We start from the raw sequence: 19,559 nt of genomic DNA, 5'->3' as shown, positions 1-19,559 counted from the left end.
CCACCAATAAAAAAGCTAGCACCCACAAGGAAAAGCCTCAATTTTCCATATAAAGTTACGCGCGAAATTTAAATTTAAAAAAAAATGAGTTTTATTTGTGGGAAAATTGGAGCGCTTTTTTCCAAAATAGCAAGTACTAGTATTAGAACCACTAGCCCCACACAGGAAATGCCAAAAATTAGCATATTTTCAAAGTAATTTACAAATTATTCAACTGATTTTCCCGCCAACTTACCTTTAACTTGGCGGCACTTTGGTGGAATTTTGAGAAAAAAAATTATTGCACCCAGCTCGGAACACTTTGCACTCCTATGCACCACCAATAAAAAAGCTAGCACCACCAAGGAAAAGCCTCAATTTTCCATTTAAAGTTACGCGCGAAATTTAAATTTAAAAAAAAATGAGTTTTATTTGTGGGAAAATTGGAGCGCTTTTTTCCAAAATAGCAAGTACTAGTATTAGAACCACTAGCCCTACACAGGAAATGCCAAAAATTAGCATATTTTCAAAGTAATTTACAAATTATTCAACCGATTTTCCCGCCAACTTACCTTTAACTTGGCGGCACTTTGGTGGAATTTTGAGAAAAAAATTATTGCACCCAGCTCGGAACACTTTGCACTCCTATGCACCACCAATAAAAAAGCTAGCACCACCAAGGAAAAGCCTCAATTTTCCATATAAAGTTACGCGCGAAATTTAAATTTAAAAAAAAATGAGTTTTATTTGTGGGAAAATTGGAGCGCTTTTTTCCAAAATAGCAAGTACTAGTATTAGAACCACTAGCCCCACACAGGAAATGCCAAAAATTAGCATATTTTCAAAGTAATTTACAAATTATTCAACTGATTTTCCCGCCAACTTACCTTTAACTTGGCGGCACTTTGGTGGAATTTTGAGAAAAAAAATTATTGCACCCAGCTCGGAACACTTTGCACTCCTATGCACCACCAATAAAAAAGCTAGCACCACCAAGGAAAAGCCTCAATTTTTCATTTAAAGTTACGCGCGAAATTTAAATTTAAAAAAAAATGAGTTTTAATTGTGGGAAAATTGGAGCGCTTTTTTCCAAAATAGCAAGTACTAGTATTAGAACCACTAGCCCCACACAGGAAATGCCAAAAATTAGCATATTTTCAAAGTAATTCACAAATTACTTAACCTATTTTCCCGCCAACTTACCTTTAACTTGGCGGCACTTTGGTGGAATTTTGAGAAAAAAAATTATTGCACCCAGCTCGGAACACTTTGCACTCCTATGCACCACCAATAAAAAAGCTAGCACCACCAAGGAAAAGCCTCAATTTTCCATTTAAAGTTACGCGCGAAATTTAAATTTAAAAAAAATGAGTTTTATTTGCGGGAAAATTGGAGCGCTTTTTTCCAAAATAGCAAGTACTAGTATTAGAACCACTAGCCCCACACAGGAAATGCCAAAAATTAGCATATTTTCAAAGTAATTTACAAATTATTCAACTGATTTTCCCGCCAACTTACCTTTAACTTGGCGGCACTTTGGTGGAATTTTGAGAAAAAAAATTATTGCACCCAGCTCGGAACACTTTGCACTCCTATGCACCACCAATAAAAAAGCTAGCACCACCAAGGAAAAGCCTCAATTTTCCATTTAAATTTACGCGCGAAATTTAAATTAAAAAAAAATGAGTTTAATTTGTGGGAAAATTGGAGCGCTTTTTTCCAAAATAGCAAGTACTAGTATTAGAACCACTAGCCCCACACAGGAAATGCCAAAAATTAGCATATTTTCAAAGTAATTTACAAATTATTCAACTGATTTTCCCGCCAACTTACCTTTAACTTGGCGGCACTTTGGTGGAATTTTGAGAAAAAAAATTATTGCACCCAGCTCGGAACACTTTGCACTCCTATGCACCACCAATAAAAAAGCTAGCACCACCAAGGAAAAGCCTCAATTTTCCATATAAAGTTACGCGCGAAATTTAAATTTAAAAAAAAATGAGTTTTATTTGTGGGAAAATTGGAGCGCTTTTTTCCAAAATAGCAAGTACTAGTATTAGAACCACTAGCCCCACACAGGAAATGCCAAAAATTAGCATATTTTCAAAGTAATTTACAAATTATTCAACTGATTTTCCCGCCAACTTACCTTTAACTTGGCGGCACTTTGGTGGAATTTTGAGAAAAAAAAATATTGCACCCAGCTCGGAACACTTTGCACTCCTATGCACCACCAATAAAAAAGCTAGCACCACCAAGGAAAAGCCTCAATTTTCCATTTAAATTTACGCGCGAAATTTAAATTAAAAAAAAATGAGTTTAATTTGTGTGAAAATTGGAGCGCTTTTTTCCAAAATAGCAAGTACTAGTATTAGAACCACTAGCCCCACACAGGAAATGCCAAAAATTAGCATATTTTCAAAGTAATTTACAAATTATTCAACTGATTTTCCCGCCAACTTACCTTTAACTTGGCGGCACTTTGGTGGAATTTTGAGAAAAAAAATTATTGCACCCAGCTCGGAACACTTTGCACTCCTATGCACCACCAATAAAAAAGCTAGCACCACCAAGGAAAAGCCTCAATTTTCCATTTAAAGTTACGCGCGAAATTTAAATTTAAAAAAAAATGAGTTTTATTTGTGGGAAAATTGGAGCGCTTTTTTCCAAAATAGCAAGTACTAGTATTAGAACCACTAGCCCTACACAGGAAATGCCAAAAATTAGCATATTTTCAAAGTAATTTACAAATTATTCAACCGATTTTCCCGCCAACTTACCTTTAACTTGGCGGCACTTTGGTGGAATTTTGAGAAAAAAAATTATTGCACCCAGCTCGGAACACTTTGCACTCCTATGCACCACCAATAAAAAAGCTAGCACCACCAAGGAAAAGCCTCAATTTTCCATTTAAAGTTACGCGCGAAATTTAAATTTAAAAAAAAATGAGTTTAATTTGTGGGAAAATTGGAGCGCTTTTTTCCAAAATAGCAAGTACTAGTATTAGAACCACTAGCCCCACACAGGAAATGCCAAAAATTAGCATATTTTCAAAGTAATTTACAAATTATTCAACTGATTTTCCCGCCAACTTACCTTTAACTTGGCGGCACTTTGGTGGAATTTTGAGAAAAAAAATTATTGCACCCAGCTCGGAACACTTTGCACTCCTATGCACCACCAATAAAAAAGCTAGCACCACCAAGGAAAAGCCTCAATTTTCCATTTAATGTTACGCGCGAAATTTAAATTTAAAAAAAAATGAGTTTTATTTGTGGGAAAACTGGAGCGCTTTTTTCCAAAATAGCAAGTACTAGTATTAGAACCACTAGCCCCACACAGGAAATGCCAAAAATTAGCATATTTTCAAAGTAATTTACAAATTATTCAACCGATTTTCCCGCCAACTTACCTTTAACTTGGCGGCACTTTGGTGGAATTTTGAGAAAAAAATTATTGCACACAGCTCGGAACACTTTGCACTCCTATGCACCACCAATAAAAAAGCTAGCACCACCAAGGAAAAGCCTCAATTTTCCATTTAAAGTTACGCGCGAAATTTAAATTTAAAAAAAAAATGAGTTTTATTTGTGGGAATATTGGAGCGCTTTTTTCCAAAATAGCAAGTACTAGTATTAGAACCACTAGCCCCACACAGGAAATGCCAAAAATTAGCATATTTTCAAAGTAATTTACAAATTATTCAACTGATTTTCCCGCCAACTTACCTTTAACTTGGCGGCACTTTGGTGGAATTTTGAGAAAAAAAATTATTGCACCCAGCTCGGAACACTTTGCACTCCTATGCACCACCAATAAAAAAGCTAGCACCACCAAGGAAAAGCCTCAATTTTCCATATAAAGTTACGCGCGAAATTTAAATTTAAAAAAAAATGAGTTTTATTTGTGGGAAAATTGGAGCGCTTTTTTCCAAAATAGCAAGTACTAGTATTAGAACCACTAGCCCCACACAGGAAATGCCAAAAATTAGCATATTTTCAAAGTAATTTACAAATTATTCAACTGATTTTCCCGCCAACTTACCTTTAACTTGGCGGCACTTTGGTGGAATTTTGAGAAAAAAAAATATTGCACCCAGCTCGGAACACTTTGCACTCCTATGCACCACCAATAAAAAAGCTAGCACCACCAAGGAAAAGCCTCAATTTTCCATTTAAATTTACGCGCGAAATTTAAATTTAAAAAAAATGAGTTTATTTTGTGGGAAAATTGGAGCGCTTTTTTCCAAAATAGCAAGTACTAGTATTAGAACCACTAGCCCCACACAGGAAATGCCAAAAATTAGCATATTTTCAAAGTAATTTACAAATTATTCAACTGATTTTCCCGCCAACTTACCTTTAACTTGGCGGCACTTTGGTGGAATTTTGAGAAAAAAAATTATTGCACCCAGCTCGGAACACTTTGCACTCCTATGCACCACCAATAAAAAAGCTAGCACCACCAAGGAAAAGCCTCAATTTTCCATTTAAAGTTACGCGCGAAATTTAAATTTAAAAAAAAATGAGTTTTATTTGTGGGAAAATTGGAGCGCTTTTTTCCAAAATAGCAAGTACTAGTATTAGAACCACTAGCCCTACACAGGAAATGCCAAAAATTAGCATATTTTCAAAGTAATTTACAAATTATTCAACCGATTTTCCCGCCAACTTACCTTTAACTTGGCGGCACTTTGGTGGAATTTTGAGAAAAAAAATTATTGCACCCAGCTCGGAACACTTTGCACTCCTATGCACCACCAATAAAAAAGCTAGCACCACCAAGGAAAAGCCTCAATTTTCCATTTAAAGTTACGCGCGAAATTTAAATTTAAAAAAAAATGAGTTTAATTTGTGGGAAAATTGGAGCGCTTTTTTCCAAAATAGCAAGTACTAGTATTAGAACCACTAGCCCCACACAGGAAATGCCAAAAATTAGCATATTTTCAAAGTAATTTACAAATTATTCAACTGATTTTCCCGCCAACTTACCTTTAACTTGGCGGCACTTTGGTGGAATTTTGAGAAAAAAAATTATTGCACCCAGCTCGGAACACTTTGCACTCCTATGCACCACCAATAAAAAAGCTAGCACCACCAAGGAAAAGCCTCAATTTTCCATTTAATGTTACGCGCGAAATTTAAATTTAAAAAAAAATGAGTTTTATTTGTGGGAAAACTGGAGCGCTTTTTTCCAAAATAGCAAGTACTAGTATTAGAACCACTAGCCCCACACAGGAAATGCCAAAAATTAGCATATTTTCAAAGTAATTTACAAATTATTCAACCGATTTTCCCGCCAACTTACCTTTAACTTGGCGGCACTTTGGTGGAATTTTGAGAAAAAAATTATTGCACACAGCTCGGAACACTTTGCACTCCTATGCACCACCAATAAAAAAGCTAGCACCACCAAGGAAAAGCCTCAATTTTCCATTTAAAGTTACGCGCGAAATTTAAATTTAAAAAAAAAATGAGTTTTATTTGTGGGAATATTGGAGCGCTTTTTTCCAAAATAGCAAGTACTAGTATTAGAACCACTAGCCCCACACAGGAAATGCCAAAAATTAGCATATTTTCAAAGTAATTTACAAATTATTCAACTGATTTTCCCGCCAACTTACCTTTAACTTGGCGGCACTTTGGTGGAATTTTGAGAAAAAAAATTATTGCACCCAGCTCGGAACACTTTGCACTCCTATGCACCACCAATAAAAAAGCTAGCACCACCAAGGAAAAGCCTCAATTTTCCATTTAAAGTTACGCGCGAAATTTAAATTTAAAAAAAATGAGTTTTATTTGCGGGAAAATTGGAGCGCTTTTTTCCAAAATAGCAAGTACTAGTATTAGAACCAGTAGCCCTACACAGGAAATGCCAAAAATTAGCATATTTTCAAAGTAATTTACAAATTACTTAACCTATTTTCCCGCCAACTTACCTTTAACTTGGCGGCACTTTGGTGGAATTTTGAGAAAAAAAATTATTGCACCCAGCTCGGAACACTTTGCACTCCTATGCACCACCAATAAAAAAGCCAGCACCACCAAGGAAAAGCCTCAATTTTCCATTTAAAGTCCCACAAATAAAACTGATTTTTTTTTAAATTTAAATTTCGCGCGTAACTTTAAATGGAAAATTGAGGCTTTTCCTTGGTGGTGCTAGCTTTTTTATTGGTGGTGCATAGGAGTGCAAAGTGTTCCGAGCTGGGTGCAATAATTTTTTTTCTCAAAATTCCACCAAAGTGCCGCCAAGTTAAAGGTAAGTTGGCGGGAAAATCAGTTGAATAATTTGTAAATTACTTTGAAAATATGCTAATTTTTGGCATTTCCTGTGTGGGGCTAGTGGTTCTAATACTAGTACTTGCTATTTTGGAAAAAAGCGCTCCAATTTTCCCACAAATAAAACTCATTTTTTTTTAAATTTAAATTTCGCGCGTAACTTTAAATGGAAAATTGAGGTTTTTCCTTGGTGGTGCTAGCTTTTTTATTGGTGGTGCATAGGAGTGCAAAGTGTTCCGAGCTGGGTGCAATAATTTTTTTCTCAAAATTCCACCAAAGTGCCGCCAAGTTAATGGTCACGTCTGTCAGTGCATCTTTTATTATCAATATCTCAGCTTTTAGTGTAAATTCAAAATTTCTTTTTGTGGTGCACATTGGTGCTAGCTACCATGAACAAAATGGAATGAGTTTCAATTCAATTTAGGGCACTTCCGGTTAAAGTTATATTTGGCGTACAATTGGTGAATTTTTACCATTTCCGTTGTGTAGCTGGCTTATTATTGGCATTGCAAAGTGTTCCGAGCTGGGTGCAATAATTTTTTTCTCAAAATTCCACCAAAGTGCCGCCAAGTTAATGGTCACGTCTATCAGTGCATCTTTTATTATCAATATCTCAGCTTTTAGTGTAAATTCAAAATTTCTTTTTGTGGTGCACATTGGTGCTAGCTACCATGAACAAAATGGAATGAGTTTCAATTCAATTTATGGCACTTCCGGTTAAAGTTATATTTGGCGTACAATTGGTGAATTTTTACAGTTTCCGTTGTGTTGCTGGCTTATTATTGGCATTGCAAAGTGTTCCGAGCTGGGTGCAATAATTTTTTTCTCAAAATTCCACCAAAGTGCCGCAAAGTTAATGGTCACGTCTGTCAGTGCATCTTTTATTATCAATATATCAGCTTTTAGTGTAAATTCAAAATTTCTTTTTGTGGTGCATATTGGTCTAGCTACCATGAACAAAATAGGATGAGTTTCAATTCAATTTAGAGCACATCCGGTTAAAGGTAAGTTGGCGGGAAAATCGGTTGAATAATTTGTAAATTACTTTGAAAATATGCTAATTTTTGGCATTTCCTGTGTGGGGCTAGTTGTTCTAATACTAGTACTTGCTATTTTGGAAAAAAGCGCTCCAATTTTCTCGCAAATAAGACTCATTTTTTTTGAATTTAAATTTCGCGTGTAACTTTAAATGGAAAATTGAGGCTTTTCCTTGGTGGTGCTAGCTTTTTTATTGGTGGTGCATAGGAGTGCAAAGTGTTCTGAGCATGGTGCAATAATTTTTTACCCAAAATTCCACCAAAGTGCCGCCAAGTTAATGGTCACGTCTATCAGTGCATCTTTTATTATCAATATCTCAGCTTTTAGTGTAAATTCAAAATTTCTTTTTGTGGTGCACATTGGTGCTAGCTACCATGAACAAAATGGAATGAGTTTCAATTCAATTTAGGGCACTTCCGGTTAAAGTTATATTTGGCGTACAATTGGTGAATTTTTACAGTTTCCGTTGTGTTGCTGGCTTATTATTGGCATTGCAAAGTGTTCCGAGCTGGGTGCAATAATTTTTTTCTCAAAATTCCACCAAAGTGCCGCAAAGTTAATGGTCACGTCTGTCAGTGCATCTTTTATTATCAATATATCAGCTTTTAGTGTAAATTCAAAATTTCTTTTTGTGGTGCACATTGGTGCTAGCTACCATGAACAAAATGGAATGAGTTTCAATTCAATTTAGGGCACTTCCGGTTAAAGTTATATTTGGCGTACAATTGGTGAATTTTTACCATTTCCGTAGCGTTGCTGGCTTATTATTGGCATTGCAAAGTGTTCCGAGCTGGGTGCAATAATTTTTTTCTCAAAATTCTACCAAAGTGCCGCCAAGTTAATGGTCACGTCTGTCAGTGCATCTTTTATTATCAATATCTCAGCTTTTAGTGTAAATTCAAAATTTCTTTTTGTGGTGCACATTGGTGCTAGCTACCACGAACAAAATGGAATGAGTTTCAATTCAATTTAGGGCACTTCCGGTTAAAGTTATATTTGGCGTACAATTGGTGAATTTTTACCATTTCCGTTGTGTAGCTGGCTTATTATTGGCATTGCAAAGTGTTCCGAGCTGGGTGCAATAATTTTTTTCTCAAAATTCCACCAAAGTGCCGCCAAGTTAATGGTCACGTCTATCAGTGCATCTTTTATTATCAATATCTCAGCTTTTAGTGTAAATTCAAAATTTCTTTTTGTGGTGCACATTGGTGCTAGCTACCATGAACAAAATGGAATGAGTTTCAATTCAATTTAGGGCACTTCCGGTTAAAGTTATATTTGGCGTACAATTGGTGAATTTTTACAGTTTCCGTTGTGTTGCTGGCTTATTATTGGCATTGCAAAGTGTTCCGAGCTGGGTGCAATAATTTTTTTCTCAAAATTCCACCAAAGTGCCGCAAAGTTAATGGTCACGTCTGTCAGTGCATCTTTTATTATCAATATATCAGCTTTTAGTGTAAATTCAAAATTTCTTTTTGTGGTGCATATTGGTCTAGCTACCATGAACAAAATAGGATGAGTTTCAATTCAATTTAGAGCACATCCGGTTAAAGGTAAGTTGGCGGGAAAATCGGTTGAATAATTTGTAAATTACTTTGAAAATATGCTAATTTTTGGCATTTCCTGTGTGGGGCTAGTTGTTCTAATACTAGTACTTGCTATTTTGGAAAAAAGCGCTCCAATTTTCTCGCAAATAAGACTCATTTTTTTTGAATTTAAATTTCGCGTGTAACTTTAAATGGAAAATTGAGGCTTTTCCTTGGTGGTGCTAGCTTTTTTATTGGTGGTGCATAGGAGTGCAAAGTGTTCTGAGCATGGTGCAATAATTTTTTACCCAAAATTCCACCAAAGTGCCGCCAAGTTAATGGTCACGTCTATCAGTGCATCTTTTATTATCAATATCTCAGCTTTTAGTGTAAATTCAAAATTTCTTTTTGTGGTGCACATTGGTGCTAGCTACCATGAACAAAATGGAATGAGTTTCAATTCAATTTAGGGCACTTCCGGTTAAAGTTATATTTGGCGTACAATTGGTGAATTTTTACAGTTTCCGTTGTGTTGCTGGCTTATTATTGGCATTGCAAAGTGTTCCGAGCTGGGTGCAATAATTTTTTTCTCAAAATTCCACCAAAGTGCCGCAAAGTTAATGGTCACGTCTGTCAGTGCATCTTTTATTATCAATATATCAGCTTTTAGTGTAAATTCAAAATTTCTTTTTGTGGTGCACATTGGTGCTAGCTACCATGAACAAAATGGAATGAGTTTCAATTCAATTTAGGGCACTTCCGGTTAAAGTTATATTTGGCGTACAATTGGTGAATTTTTACCATTTCCGTAGCGTTGCTGGCTTATTATTGGCATTGCAAAGTGTTCCGAGCTGGGTGCAATAATTTTTTTCTCAAAATTCTACCAAAGTGCCGCCAAGTTAATGGTCACGTCTGTCAGTGCATCTTTTATTATCAATATCTCAGCTTTTAGTGTAAATTCAAAATTTCTTTTTGTGGTGCACATTGGTGCTAGCTACCACGAACAAAATGGAATGAGTTTCAATTCAATTTAGGGCACTTCCGGTTAAAGTTATATTTGGCGTACAATTGGTGAATTTTTACCATTTCCGTTGTGTAGCTGGCTTATTATTGGCATTGCAAAGTGTTCCGAGCTGGGTGCAATAATTTTTTTCTCAAAATTCCACCAAAGTGCCGCCAAGTTAATGGTCACGTCTATCAGTGCATCTTTTATTATCAATATCTCAGCTTTTAGTGTAAATTCAAAATTTCTTTTTGTGGTGCACATTGGTGCTAGCTACCATGAACAAAATAGAATGAGTTTCAATTCAATTTAGGGCACTTCCGGTTAAAGTTATATTTGGCGTACAATTGGTGAATTTTTACAGTTTCCGTTGTGTTGCTGGCTTATTATTGGCATTGCAAAGTGTTCCGAGCTGGGTGCAATAATTTTTTTCTCAAAATTCCACCAAAGTGCCGCAAAGTTAATGGTCACGTCTGTCAGTGCATCTTTTATTATCAATATATCAGCTTTTAGTGTAAATTCAAAATTTCTTTTTGTGGTGCATATTGGTCTAGCTACCATGAACAAAATAGGATGAGTTTCAATTCAATTTAGAGCACATCCGGTTAAAGGTAAGTTGGCGGGAAAATCGGTTGAATAATTTGTAAATTACTTTGAAAATATGCTAATTTTTGGCATTTCCTGTGTGGGGCTAGTGGTTCTAATACTAGTACTTGCTATTTTGGAAAAAAGCGCTCCAATTTTCCCACAAATTAAACTCATTTTTTTTTTAATTTAAATTTCGCGCGTAACTTTAAATGGAAAATTGAGGCTTTTCCTTGGTGGTGCTAGCTTTTTTATTGGTGGTGCATAGGAGTGCAAAGTGTTCCGAGCTGGGTGCAATAATTTTTTTCTCAAAATTCCACCAAAGTGCCGCCAAGTTAATGGTAAGTTGGCGGGAAAATCGGTTGAGTAATTTGTAACATACTTTGAAAATATGCTAATTTTTGGTATTTCCTGTGTGGGGCTAGTGGTTCTAATACTAGTACTTGCTATTTTGGAAAAAAGCGCTCCAATTTTCCCGCAAATAAAACTCCATTTTTTTGAATTTAAATTTCGCGCGTAAGTTTAAATGGAAAATTGAGACTTTTCCTTGGTGGTGCTAGCTTTTTTATTGATGGTGCATAGGAGTGCAAAGTGTTCCGAGCTGGGTGCAATAATTTTTTACCCAAAATTCCACCAAAGTGCCGCCAAGTTAATGGTCACGTCTGTCAGTGCATCTTTTATTATCAATATCTCAGCTTTTAGTGTAAATTCAAAATTTCTTTTTGTGGTGCACATTGGTGCTAGCTATCACGAACAAAATGGAATGAGTTTCAATTCAATTTAGGGCACTTCCGGTTAAAGTTATATTTGGCGTACAATTGGTGAATTTTTACAGTTTCCGTTGTGTTGCTGGCTTATTATTGGCATTGCAAAGTGTTCCGAGCTGGGTGCAATAATTTTTTTCTCAAAATTCCACCAAAGTGCCGCAAAGTTAATGGTCACGTCTGTCAGTGCATCTTTTATTATCAATATATCAGCTTTTAGTGTAAATTCAAAATTTCTTTTTGTGGTGCATATTGGTGCTAGCTACCATGAACAAAATAGGATGAGTTTCAATTCAATTTAGAGCACTTCCGGTTAAAGGTAAGTTGGCGGGAAAATCGGTTGAATAATTTGTAAATTACTTTGAAAATATGCTAATTTTTGGCATTTCCTGTGTGGGGCTAGTTGTTCTAATACTAGTACTTGCTATTTTGGAAAAAAGCGCTCCAATTTTCCCGCAAATAAGACTCATTTTTTTTGAATTTAAATTTCGCGCGTAACTTTAAATGGAAAATTGAGGCTTTTCCTTGGTGGTGCTAGCTTTTTTATTGGTGGTGCATAGGAGTGCAAAGTGTTCTGAGCATGGTGCAATAATTTTTTACCCAAAATTCCACCAAAGTGCCGCCAAGTTAATGCTTTTTTTAGCACTTTAATTCCTTATATTTCTGAATGTGTGCATATTTTATTAGATTTTTTTTGTGGTTCTAGCTGGTGCTAGCTCTCCTCTACCTGTATACTAAGTCGCGGTTCGAAATTCAGTGTTTGCGGCAAATTCCCTTTGATCTTTTGAATGGCCATATCTCCGTAATTATTAAAGTTAATGAATTTTTTTAAGTGGTGCAATGGAGTGCAAAGTGTACTTAACATAATGAAGTAAGTTTCAATCAAATCCGGCCAAATTTTTTTTGGCGGGAAAAAAACTTTAATTGCTTATTGTGGCTTTTCCTTGGCGAATTTAGATTTTTTTTTGGTGGTGCATAAGAGTGCAATGTGTTTCGAGCTCGGTGCAAAAGTTTTGTCTCAAAATTCAACCAAAGTGCCGCCAGGTTAATGGACCCAATTAAGAGATATTTTGTTCCCTTACACCCAATTATTTTTTAATTATTATTTATTAATAATTATTATTATATTATTTATCAATAAATTAAAGATTTTTATGTTATTACTTTTTCTTTCTTTTGTTTCTTTTTACAGGTTTTATAAAATATTTTACTTATTTAACAGAAGTAGAAATTAATCCAATTCTCAGTCCATTTAGGACGTATTTATACTCCAACAATTTATATGCTCATTTAATTGTTCGTGAATAAATATAATTTATTTTATTTGCTATTTATTCATTTTTGGAGTCTACTAGTTTTATTAAAGTATGATTCAAAATAAATAATAATAATACAGCCGTTATTAACAAAATGCGGCAAAACAAAGGCTATTTCCTCCCTTCGAGAAAAGTGGAAACGAGGGTTAGTAATTTTAGAATTTGTAATGATATTAAATTTGTATTTTAATGGTATAAATAATCTGCACGTATTCTTGGGGGGGGACATGAAAGTTTGTTTCATTGCGGTTCGCTTATCATTATGATAAGCAATTGCACATATTTTCTACTAGGGAAATGTTAACCTGACGAAGTGAATGAACGATTCAACGTTTGTTGTAGTTCTTGGATTTCTTCAAATTTCAGAAAATATATGGAATATAGAAACCATAGTGTTCCTACCAGATGAAATTTTTGTGTACTCAGAAACATATATTTCAATTACTACAGACAAAAAAAAAAAATTACCAGATATGTTTTCAATCTATTTTACTTGGACTATGCCAGTGGTTCGCTGACGATCTTAATCTGGCCGTATATTTGTGGCGGAAATATAGCCTGTGAATATCATAATTTATGTCATTCACTCAAACCTATCTTTTACTAGAAAACAAAATCAAAGCAATGTGCACCATTGCGAAACTTAGTTCAAGTAGTTTGCTCTGGATTAACCCACCTAGAAGCAAATTTGTGATTCAAATACATTGTCATGATAGTTTGGTTTAAGCTGACAGTAAAATGCAAGTTGTTCATTTGTTCTGCTAAAAACCTTTTGGTTGTTTAATAAAGATCTTGATCAACATAGACAAGGTCTTGGCAACACATTCTATATTTCACATTCTAGAGATTTGCGCTGCTAGTCAAAATCAGCGAATGCGTCAATCCTATTAGAGACACAAATTCTCCACTAGCAAAAGTTTTAATTTTAATATTTGTGTTTTCATATTTACTGTTCTGATTTGCCATATTTTGTAAACTCATTCAACATTTACTTTGTATCTCTTCTTAATTTATATATTTTAAATTATTTATGTTTCTTTAAGTAAATTTGATTTTGTTTTTAATGTGCACATAAAGAATAATCTTAACTTCTGACATTACAGATTAAACAAAAAAGAAAAAGATAAAACCCATTTTCATAAATAGAACCTTTCGCAATGATCTTCTTTTTTAAAACAGTTTTGGATAATAGTTAATTGTTAATTTCATCTCAGTGTCAAAGGGCCTGCAATAAATTTTCATATTTTCATAGATGTAAGGAAAGAAATTACAAAATTGACAAAACTTAATATTCCTTGAAGTTCTTTAAAAATTATAAATTACACAGGTTTAAGTTTTTTTTTTCTTAATTTTCATTTTCAACAGTTTTTATTTGATTAGACAAATTAAAGAATATTGAAACCGAATATGGAATAAATAATAACTTTGTTTAGGGAGCTGGTTGTACAGCTTTATTAGTAGCAGTAGTTTCACGAAAAATGGAATTAACCAGAGCTGAAAAACATGTACATAATTTTATGATGGATACACAATTAACTAAAAGGGTAAGTTACTGATTTATTTTTCGTTTCGTTTACTAGATATATTTTTTTGACATAGAATACTAAAATAGGAATAATTAAATTGCTTTATTTGGCTAATCTAAGAAATTTTGATTGGTAAGCACATGTCAATTTGGTAGAAGAGGATTTTCACCTTCTAAACTGTTCACATTAAGAATTTGTTTCTGTTGCCGAAATAGGTATTAGGTATTATTTCTTTTTTAATTTTGCCTAACGCTAACATCTTCAATAGGGTAATCGTAGAATTAAATTTCTTTATCGAAAGTTAATTTAATAGTTACTGTTAAAGTTAATTTAATACTGATTTGTTGATATGATCTGGGCTTGGTTCGTTCTATAGCGAAGATATTAATTTTTGAAGCAGTTGTATAAGAGAACGTTTCGTTAAACTTTGTTAAAAACTAGAATAATTGCCTACGAGATCGAATAAAACCTATTTCTTAGAGATGAGTTACAAAGAAGTTCAGTCTTGGTACTGAAGTGGAAATAGGAACATACATTAAATTAGGAATTTCACCAATGAAATTTTAAATTCAGCTTTTTTCCGGCTGATTACTAACTTCCATTAGTCTATTTTTAAAATATGCGAAAGCGGAGTAATAATCATTGGTTACCAAGCATAAGGAGCTAACAGTACACCTGACGCCTTTAAGAATAAGAAGTAGGGAACAATTGAGAATTCTCATTGAGTGCATATAGTCAACTGAAAACGTTCCACTTTTAAGCAATAGAAAATGTCATTAATAAAAGTTGGCCAGTTTAAGTAATTCTGGTCGATCCTGATATGTAATGAATTACAAACAAGAAAATAAGTATCGATTCTGTTGAAAATAATTGGAAGTCAGTCCAATGATTAACACAATGAAAGTTTGCTGGATTGAGGTCACAGAGTTTTCAGATAGGCTCCCCTTAGCTGTCCTTTTCCTCAGATCCTCTTACAGCTTACGACTAATTTCAGGACCAAAATCAGCTGGCCAGTGGTCGACCAAACTTTTTAGAAGGCGCCAGATGCCAATGACCTTAGGAGATATGATGCGGTTTAATCAACAATTAAAATACTGACCTAGTTAAGCGGGATTATGATAATGGAATAGTTACTTCATAAACGCACTTCTTACTGTTTCTTCAAAGTCAGTTTTATGATCCGTTGTGGTGCGAGCTTTAATGGAATTGATTAGTGTGCTAGGTCGTTTTATTAATTTATTATTTCTTTTAATAATTGGAAAATAGTAAATCTATAAAATGGTAGCAGATTACTGTAATATGAAATTGAATCCATCGCAGCATTAGGAAAGATCCTCAGGTACTCAGTTAATAAAGCCATAATGAGGAAACAGAGATTTGTTACAGAATTCTGTAATTGACGATGAAGTAAAATTAGAGATACCCAAGTGTGTAAAGATTCACATGCTCTCTGAATTAAGAAAAAAAAAAAGTAAATGTGCAAACTATGTTGTAGGCTGATCGCTTTAATTAACAATCTTAATTTTTGTGTTATCTTGAAAAAAAACGGATCACACATATTTACTTTTATTGCACGAAATAAATTAAAATAGCTGAAATTAATAAAATTACCCCAAGCTTTGTATCTGACGATTCATTTACAGATACATTTTTTTTATTTTAAGAGTAAATTGGAACTAAAAGTTAATTTTTTTGGATTTTCAGCTGAAGAATGCAGCTGCCAATGTTTTAAGAGAAACGTGGCTTATATATAAACATACAAGACTAGTGAAAAGAGTAAATGCAGGCAGAGTAAGGACTCATCAGCGTAAATTTTTATTAGCTATTTATGCGTAAGTGCAGTTATTCTTAATATGTACTAATTGTTAAAGTTAATGTGATTATTTAAACATTTTAAGTGACTCCATCCACAATTTATTGTTTTTCCAGTAATTGAGTGCTTCTGAAAAAGCCTTTTTTAACTCTTTGCGGCTAGGTGAGTTAAAAACTGTCCCACCTTTTGCTTAACTTTTGCTGCATGGTGGGATATATTTTAACCCACCTCGAAAAGTTAAAGTTATTCATACATTCAGCTTAATATGTTATTTAAAGTTTTTCATTCAGTTGGCATGCACCAATGTTAAATGCGTAAATAGGTGAAACAATTTTTATATTTATTATAAACTTGACCAATAGTGAAAAATGGTGGCACCGCATACTGTTCTGTTATTTGGATGCAGCTGTTGTTAATTCATATATTGTTTATAAAAAATTGGGTCAAAACATGGAACTTGAACATTTCAAAGAACAGTGCTGTACTATCTGCAAAGTTCCGCTTTGTTTTGGTAAAAAGTTGTGTTTGAATGAACACCATATAAAGCATTAGTTGCACAGTGGTATTATACAATACCAGTGTCCCAACTAAAAAAGGAATATTGAAATGTTATAATTTTTTTTTTTTTTTCTTATTTTGAGAGTAATGATTATTTGAGAGGGATGATTACATATGTAAGATAATGGAAATGAATGTTTATTTCCATTTTTTTATAATAAAAGAAATTCTGTGCAACTGGGGCTTTTATTTTCTTTAAAATCGTGTGCCTCAAAGAGTTAATGGCTTCATAGACAATTTTATACAAGATACCGTAAAAAGATTCAGAGTAGGGAGTCCTTTCCTCAGATATCTATCATTTTCCTTGAATAGTTGGTAACCCGGCATCCAACTTAGCCGTCGCTTTTGAGGTTTGTTAGGGCCTCCAATTTCTGACGGCATTCGTTGACTATCTTCTATCTGATCCATCCAAATCTGGGCGGCCTGACTGCAGAAAATATAGTAAATCTTCTTCCTGTACTACCTCTAAATTGGGCACAGTCAAATATTCCAGTATTCAGCCTAAAGTAGTGAAAAAAGTGTTTCCAAGAGATCGACGATCGTGACGCCGGAACCTTTAGTATAGTCTCTTTCTCTGATATCAGCGAAGTTCCTGAAGGCATTTGTAATGACCACAATTAAATTTCAGCTCGTGCTTAGTACTAAATAATTAAAATCCAAATCTGGCATTTTAACTCTGAAATTGTACTCATAACACATCCCATTAAATAATACACTAGTACATCTCTGGCTAATCTGCACAGACAGGAAGCCAACAAACAAACAAACAAAAAAAACCTCTGAAATTTGATTAAAAACTAAGAATAGATCTTTTCCTAAACATAATTCGACAATTGTTTTGAAGTAACCGATTATCTTTTTGGCCATCTCGAATCTACGGTTAGGAAATAGTTGGCCTGCCAATTTGGAGCAGAATTTAAAAAAAAAATTCAAGCTATTGAAAATTAAAGATTTTGTTTATGTTGAGTTAATTGGAATTATCAAAAGCTGTAGGGAGGTATGTTTAAGAGATGTATTAATATTCTAAGCTTCACTGAAAGATTTAAGCTTTAACTTAGAGTGAAGTAACTTAGTGCTTAAGGTTTACTGTAAGTATAGGATCTCTAACTTAGAGGGAGAATATAATAGAAGACTCAAATGTTTTGCTAACAGGTGCAAAATAAAGCCCTTCTGAAACCCCTAGATATGGCGGGTTAAAGGTGACTTATAAGCTGACTAAAGGTTTTCATGTGCTCCAGTTGCTGTTATTACGAAGTTATTTTAAGGCAGGTAAATTAAAAACTAGAGAATTAGGGAATAAGAGAAGCACAGGAAGGACGTAGAAGATGTCAAACACTTCTGATGGTTCCTATAAATATTTGACTATGCTTAGGTCCAACAGCCCAAAGGGAAAAAATAGAAGCACTGGAAAGATGAGGAAAGTGCTTAGTACTTCTACAAAGTGCTTAGAAATACTTGACCAAGTCGCTGTTTAGTGTAGCGACTAGGGACCCAAAAACATTTTCTTTTCATTGTTATTTTTTGCTGACGACAACGCAAACGCAAGTTAGATGTGCTGGATCTAGGCCGCACTGGTCCACCATCACTGTTAGATTCAGCGCTACTTCTGACACTTCAGTAAATCAAGGTTAAAGATGACTACAATCTCAATTCCTTTCCAGTTAACCTTATGCGTTTCTTTATGGTTTTGGTGTAGAATAAAACAAAGACAAAATTTAGAAATTGATATAGGCCCTCTTAATGAAGTACGAGTATAATAGTGAAACAAGTATTTGTGAATATTTGTTCTTCAATTATTTCGTAGGAAAATATAACATTAATTAAGCAACTTTCTGAAAATTTTACATTATTATTACTCGCTTTAAATTCATCTCTTTTTTTCAATTTCAGTTTAAGAAAAGTGAAAATGGATCAAAGAAAACTAATGGACAACGCAAATACTATAACAGATATGGCTAAAGTGTGTATTGTATACTTAAAAAAATTGTTTTTTATAAACATTGTAATAACTTTTTGTTCATTTATGCAACTAATTCTTATAACAAGAACATTGATTTCTTTTAATATACAATAGATTCCTAGGTTGTTTTTTTATAAGGTATGACATCTAATAGCTTTAAAATTTTTCTTACTTTTAGAAGTATTGATATCGGTCACCTTTTTGATAATAGAGTTTTCACTAAAAATATTTCTTTTGAGGTTCACTTAAATTATTTTTGAAAATAAGAATTAGCAGAATGCTCTAAGTTGATATTCTGTTTTGATACTATTGTCACTTCTAGTATATAAGTTTTTAGAGAAATTCTATTCCCTGAAGTGATGCCATTTAATTAAATCGATTCCTTCTCGGATATTTTCGAAAATAGGTGCCCGATGTTTTTTTAATTCCGAATACTATTTATCCTTCACTTCTCTTTTCTTTTTCTTTTTTTAATTCTCTGAAAAATTTATTTTTTAGAGGTTCTTAAGGAACTGCAACTTTAAGCACTAACAAACCCCTTAGAAACAATATACAGTTCCGTTTCCTAAATAATAAATTTACTTCTAGAATCCAAAATTAGAAAGAATTAGCCTGAAGTGGACTTTTAAGAATTAGTTCTTTAGAATTTTTTAGAAAACTATTTTATCTTATCGACTTTATTTAATTTGTATGATAATTATTTGAAACTTTTTCTATATTGTACGAGTATTTGGGTTTCTTATATTGGGGGTACTTGACTGTTGAACTGAAGCGTATTAATGAAATATTCTAATCCTCTGTTCTTGTTTGTTATCATTACCAACCGTCTATAATTATTTGAGTTAAGCTAAACTGGTGAAGTAAATTATTCGTTTGTACTAAGCAATAAATTTGCATTAATAGGAGTAAGATCATAAAATTGTTCACCCCCAGATTTTTGTCTACTATAGTTTGCTTACTATTTGATAAGTTGAATCAGTATTATTAAGAAGATAGATTTTGAAGTAGTTTATAAATATAAATATATTAAATTATTCGCAATCTTGAAATTAATTAGTACACACTTTTTTTTATAAAAACACGCTGATTTTATTTACAGACGCAGAACACAGTCTATGAAATAGTCTCAGACATGAGCACGAGGTACGATACTTTAGAAGAAAGATTACTAGGTTTAGAAGATAAATTAGCAAACATACAGGAACAGGTATTT

General features: G+C 33.7%; 1 protein-coding gene across 11 annotated transcripts in view; it reads left to right on the top strand.

Annotated features, from left to right (window-relative positions):
• SK (small conductance calcium-activated potassium channel) overlaps nucleotides 1–19,559 on the top strand; it is a 636,287-nt gene that overhangs the window by 605,230 nt on the left and 11,498 nt on the right. For 9 of the 11 annotated variants that reach the window (XM_074123003.1, XM_074123004.1, XM_074123007.1 and 6 more), the window contains 4 exons: nucleotides 13,923–14,033; nucleotides 15,720–15,847; nucleotides 18,277–18,346; nucleotides 19,446–19,553. In XM_074123003.1, coding sequence (XP_073979104.1) covers nucleotides 13,923–14,033; nucleotides 15,720–15,847; nucleotides 18,277–18,346; nucleotides 19,446–19,553 — 417 coding nt within the window. Of the gene's footprint in view, nucleotides 1–13,922; nucleotides 14,034–15,719; nucleotides 15,852–18,276; nucleotides 18,347–19,445; nucleotides 19,554–19,559 lie in introns of those variants that run through there. The other 2 variants (XM_074123005.1, XR_012456884.1) reach the window with 2 other exon arrangements.

This window comes from Rhodnius prolixus, unplaced genomic scaffold (assembly GCF_049639745.1).
Source record: "Rhodnius prolixus isolate KJV_2025 unplaced genomic scaffold, Rpr scaffold_8, whole genome shotgun sequence".
Classification (NCBI taxonomy): Eukaryota; Metazoa; Arthropoda; class Insecta; order Hemiptera; family Reduviidae; genus Rhodnius; species Rhodnius prolixus.
This window is presented reverse-complemented; position numbering and strand designations above follow the sequence as displayed.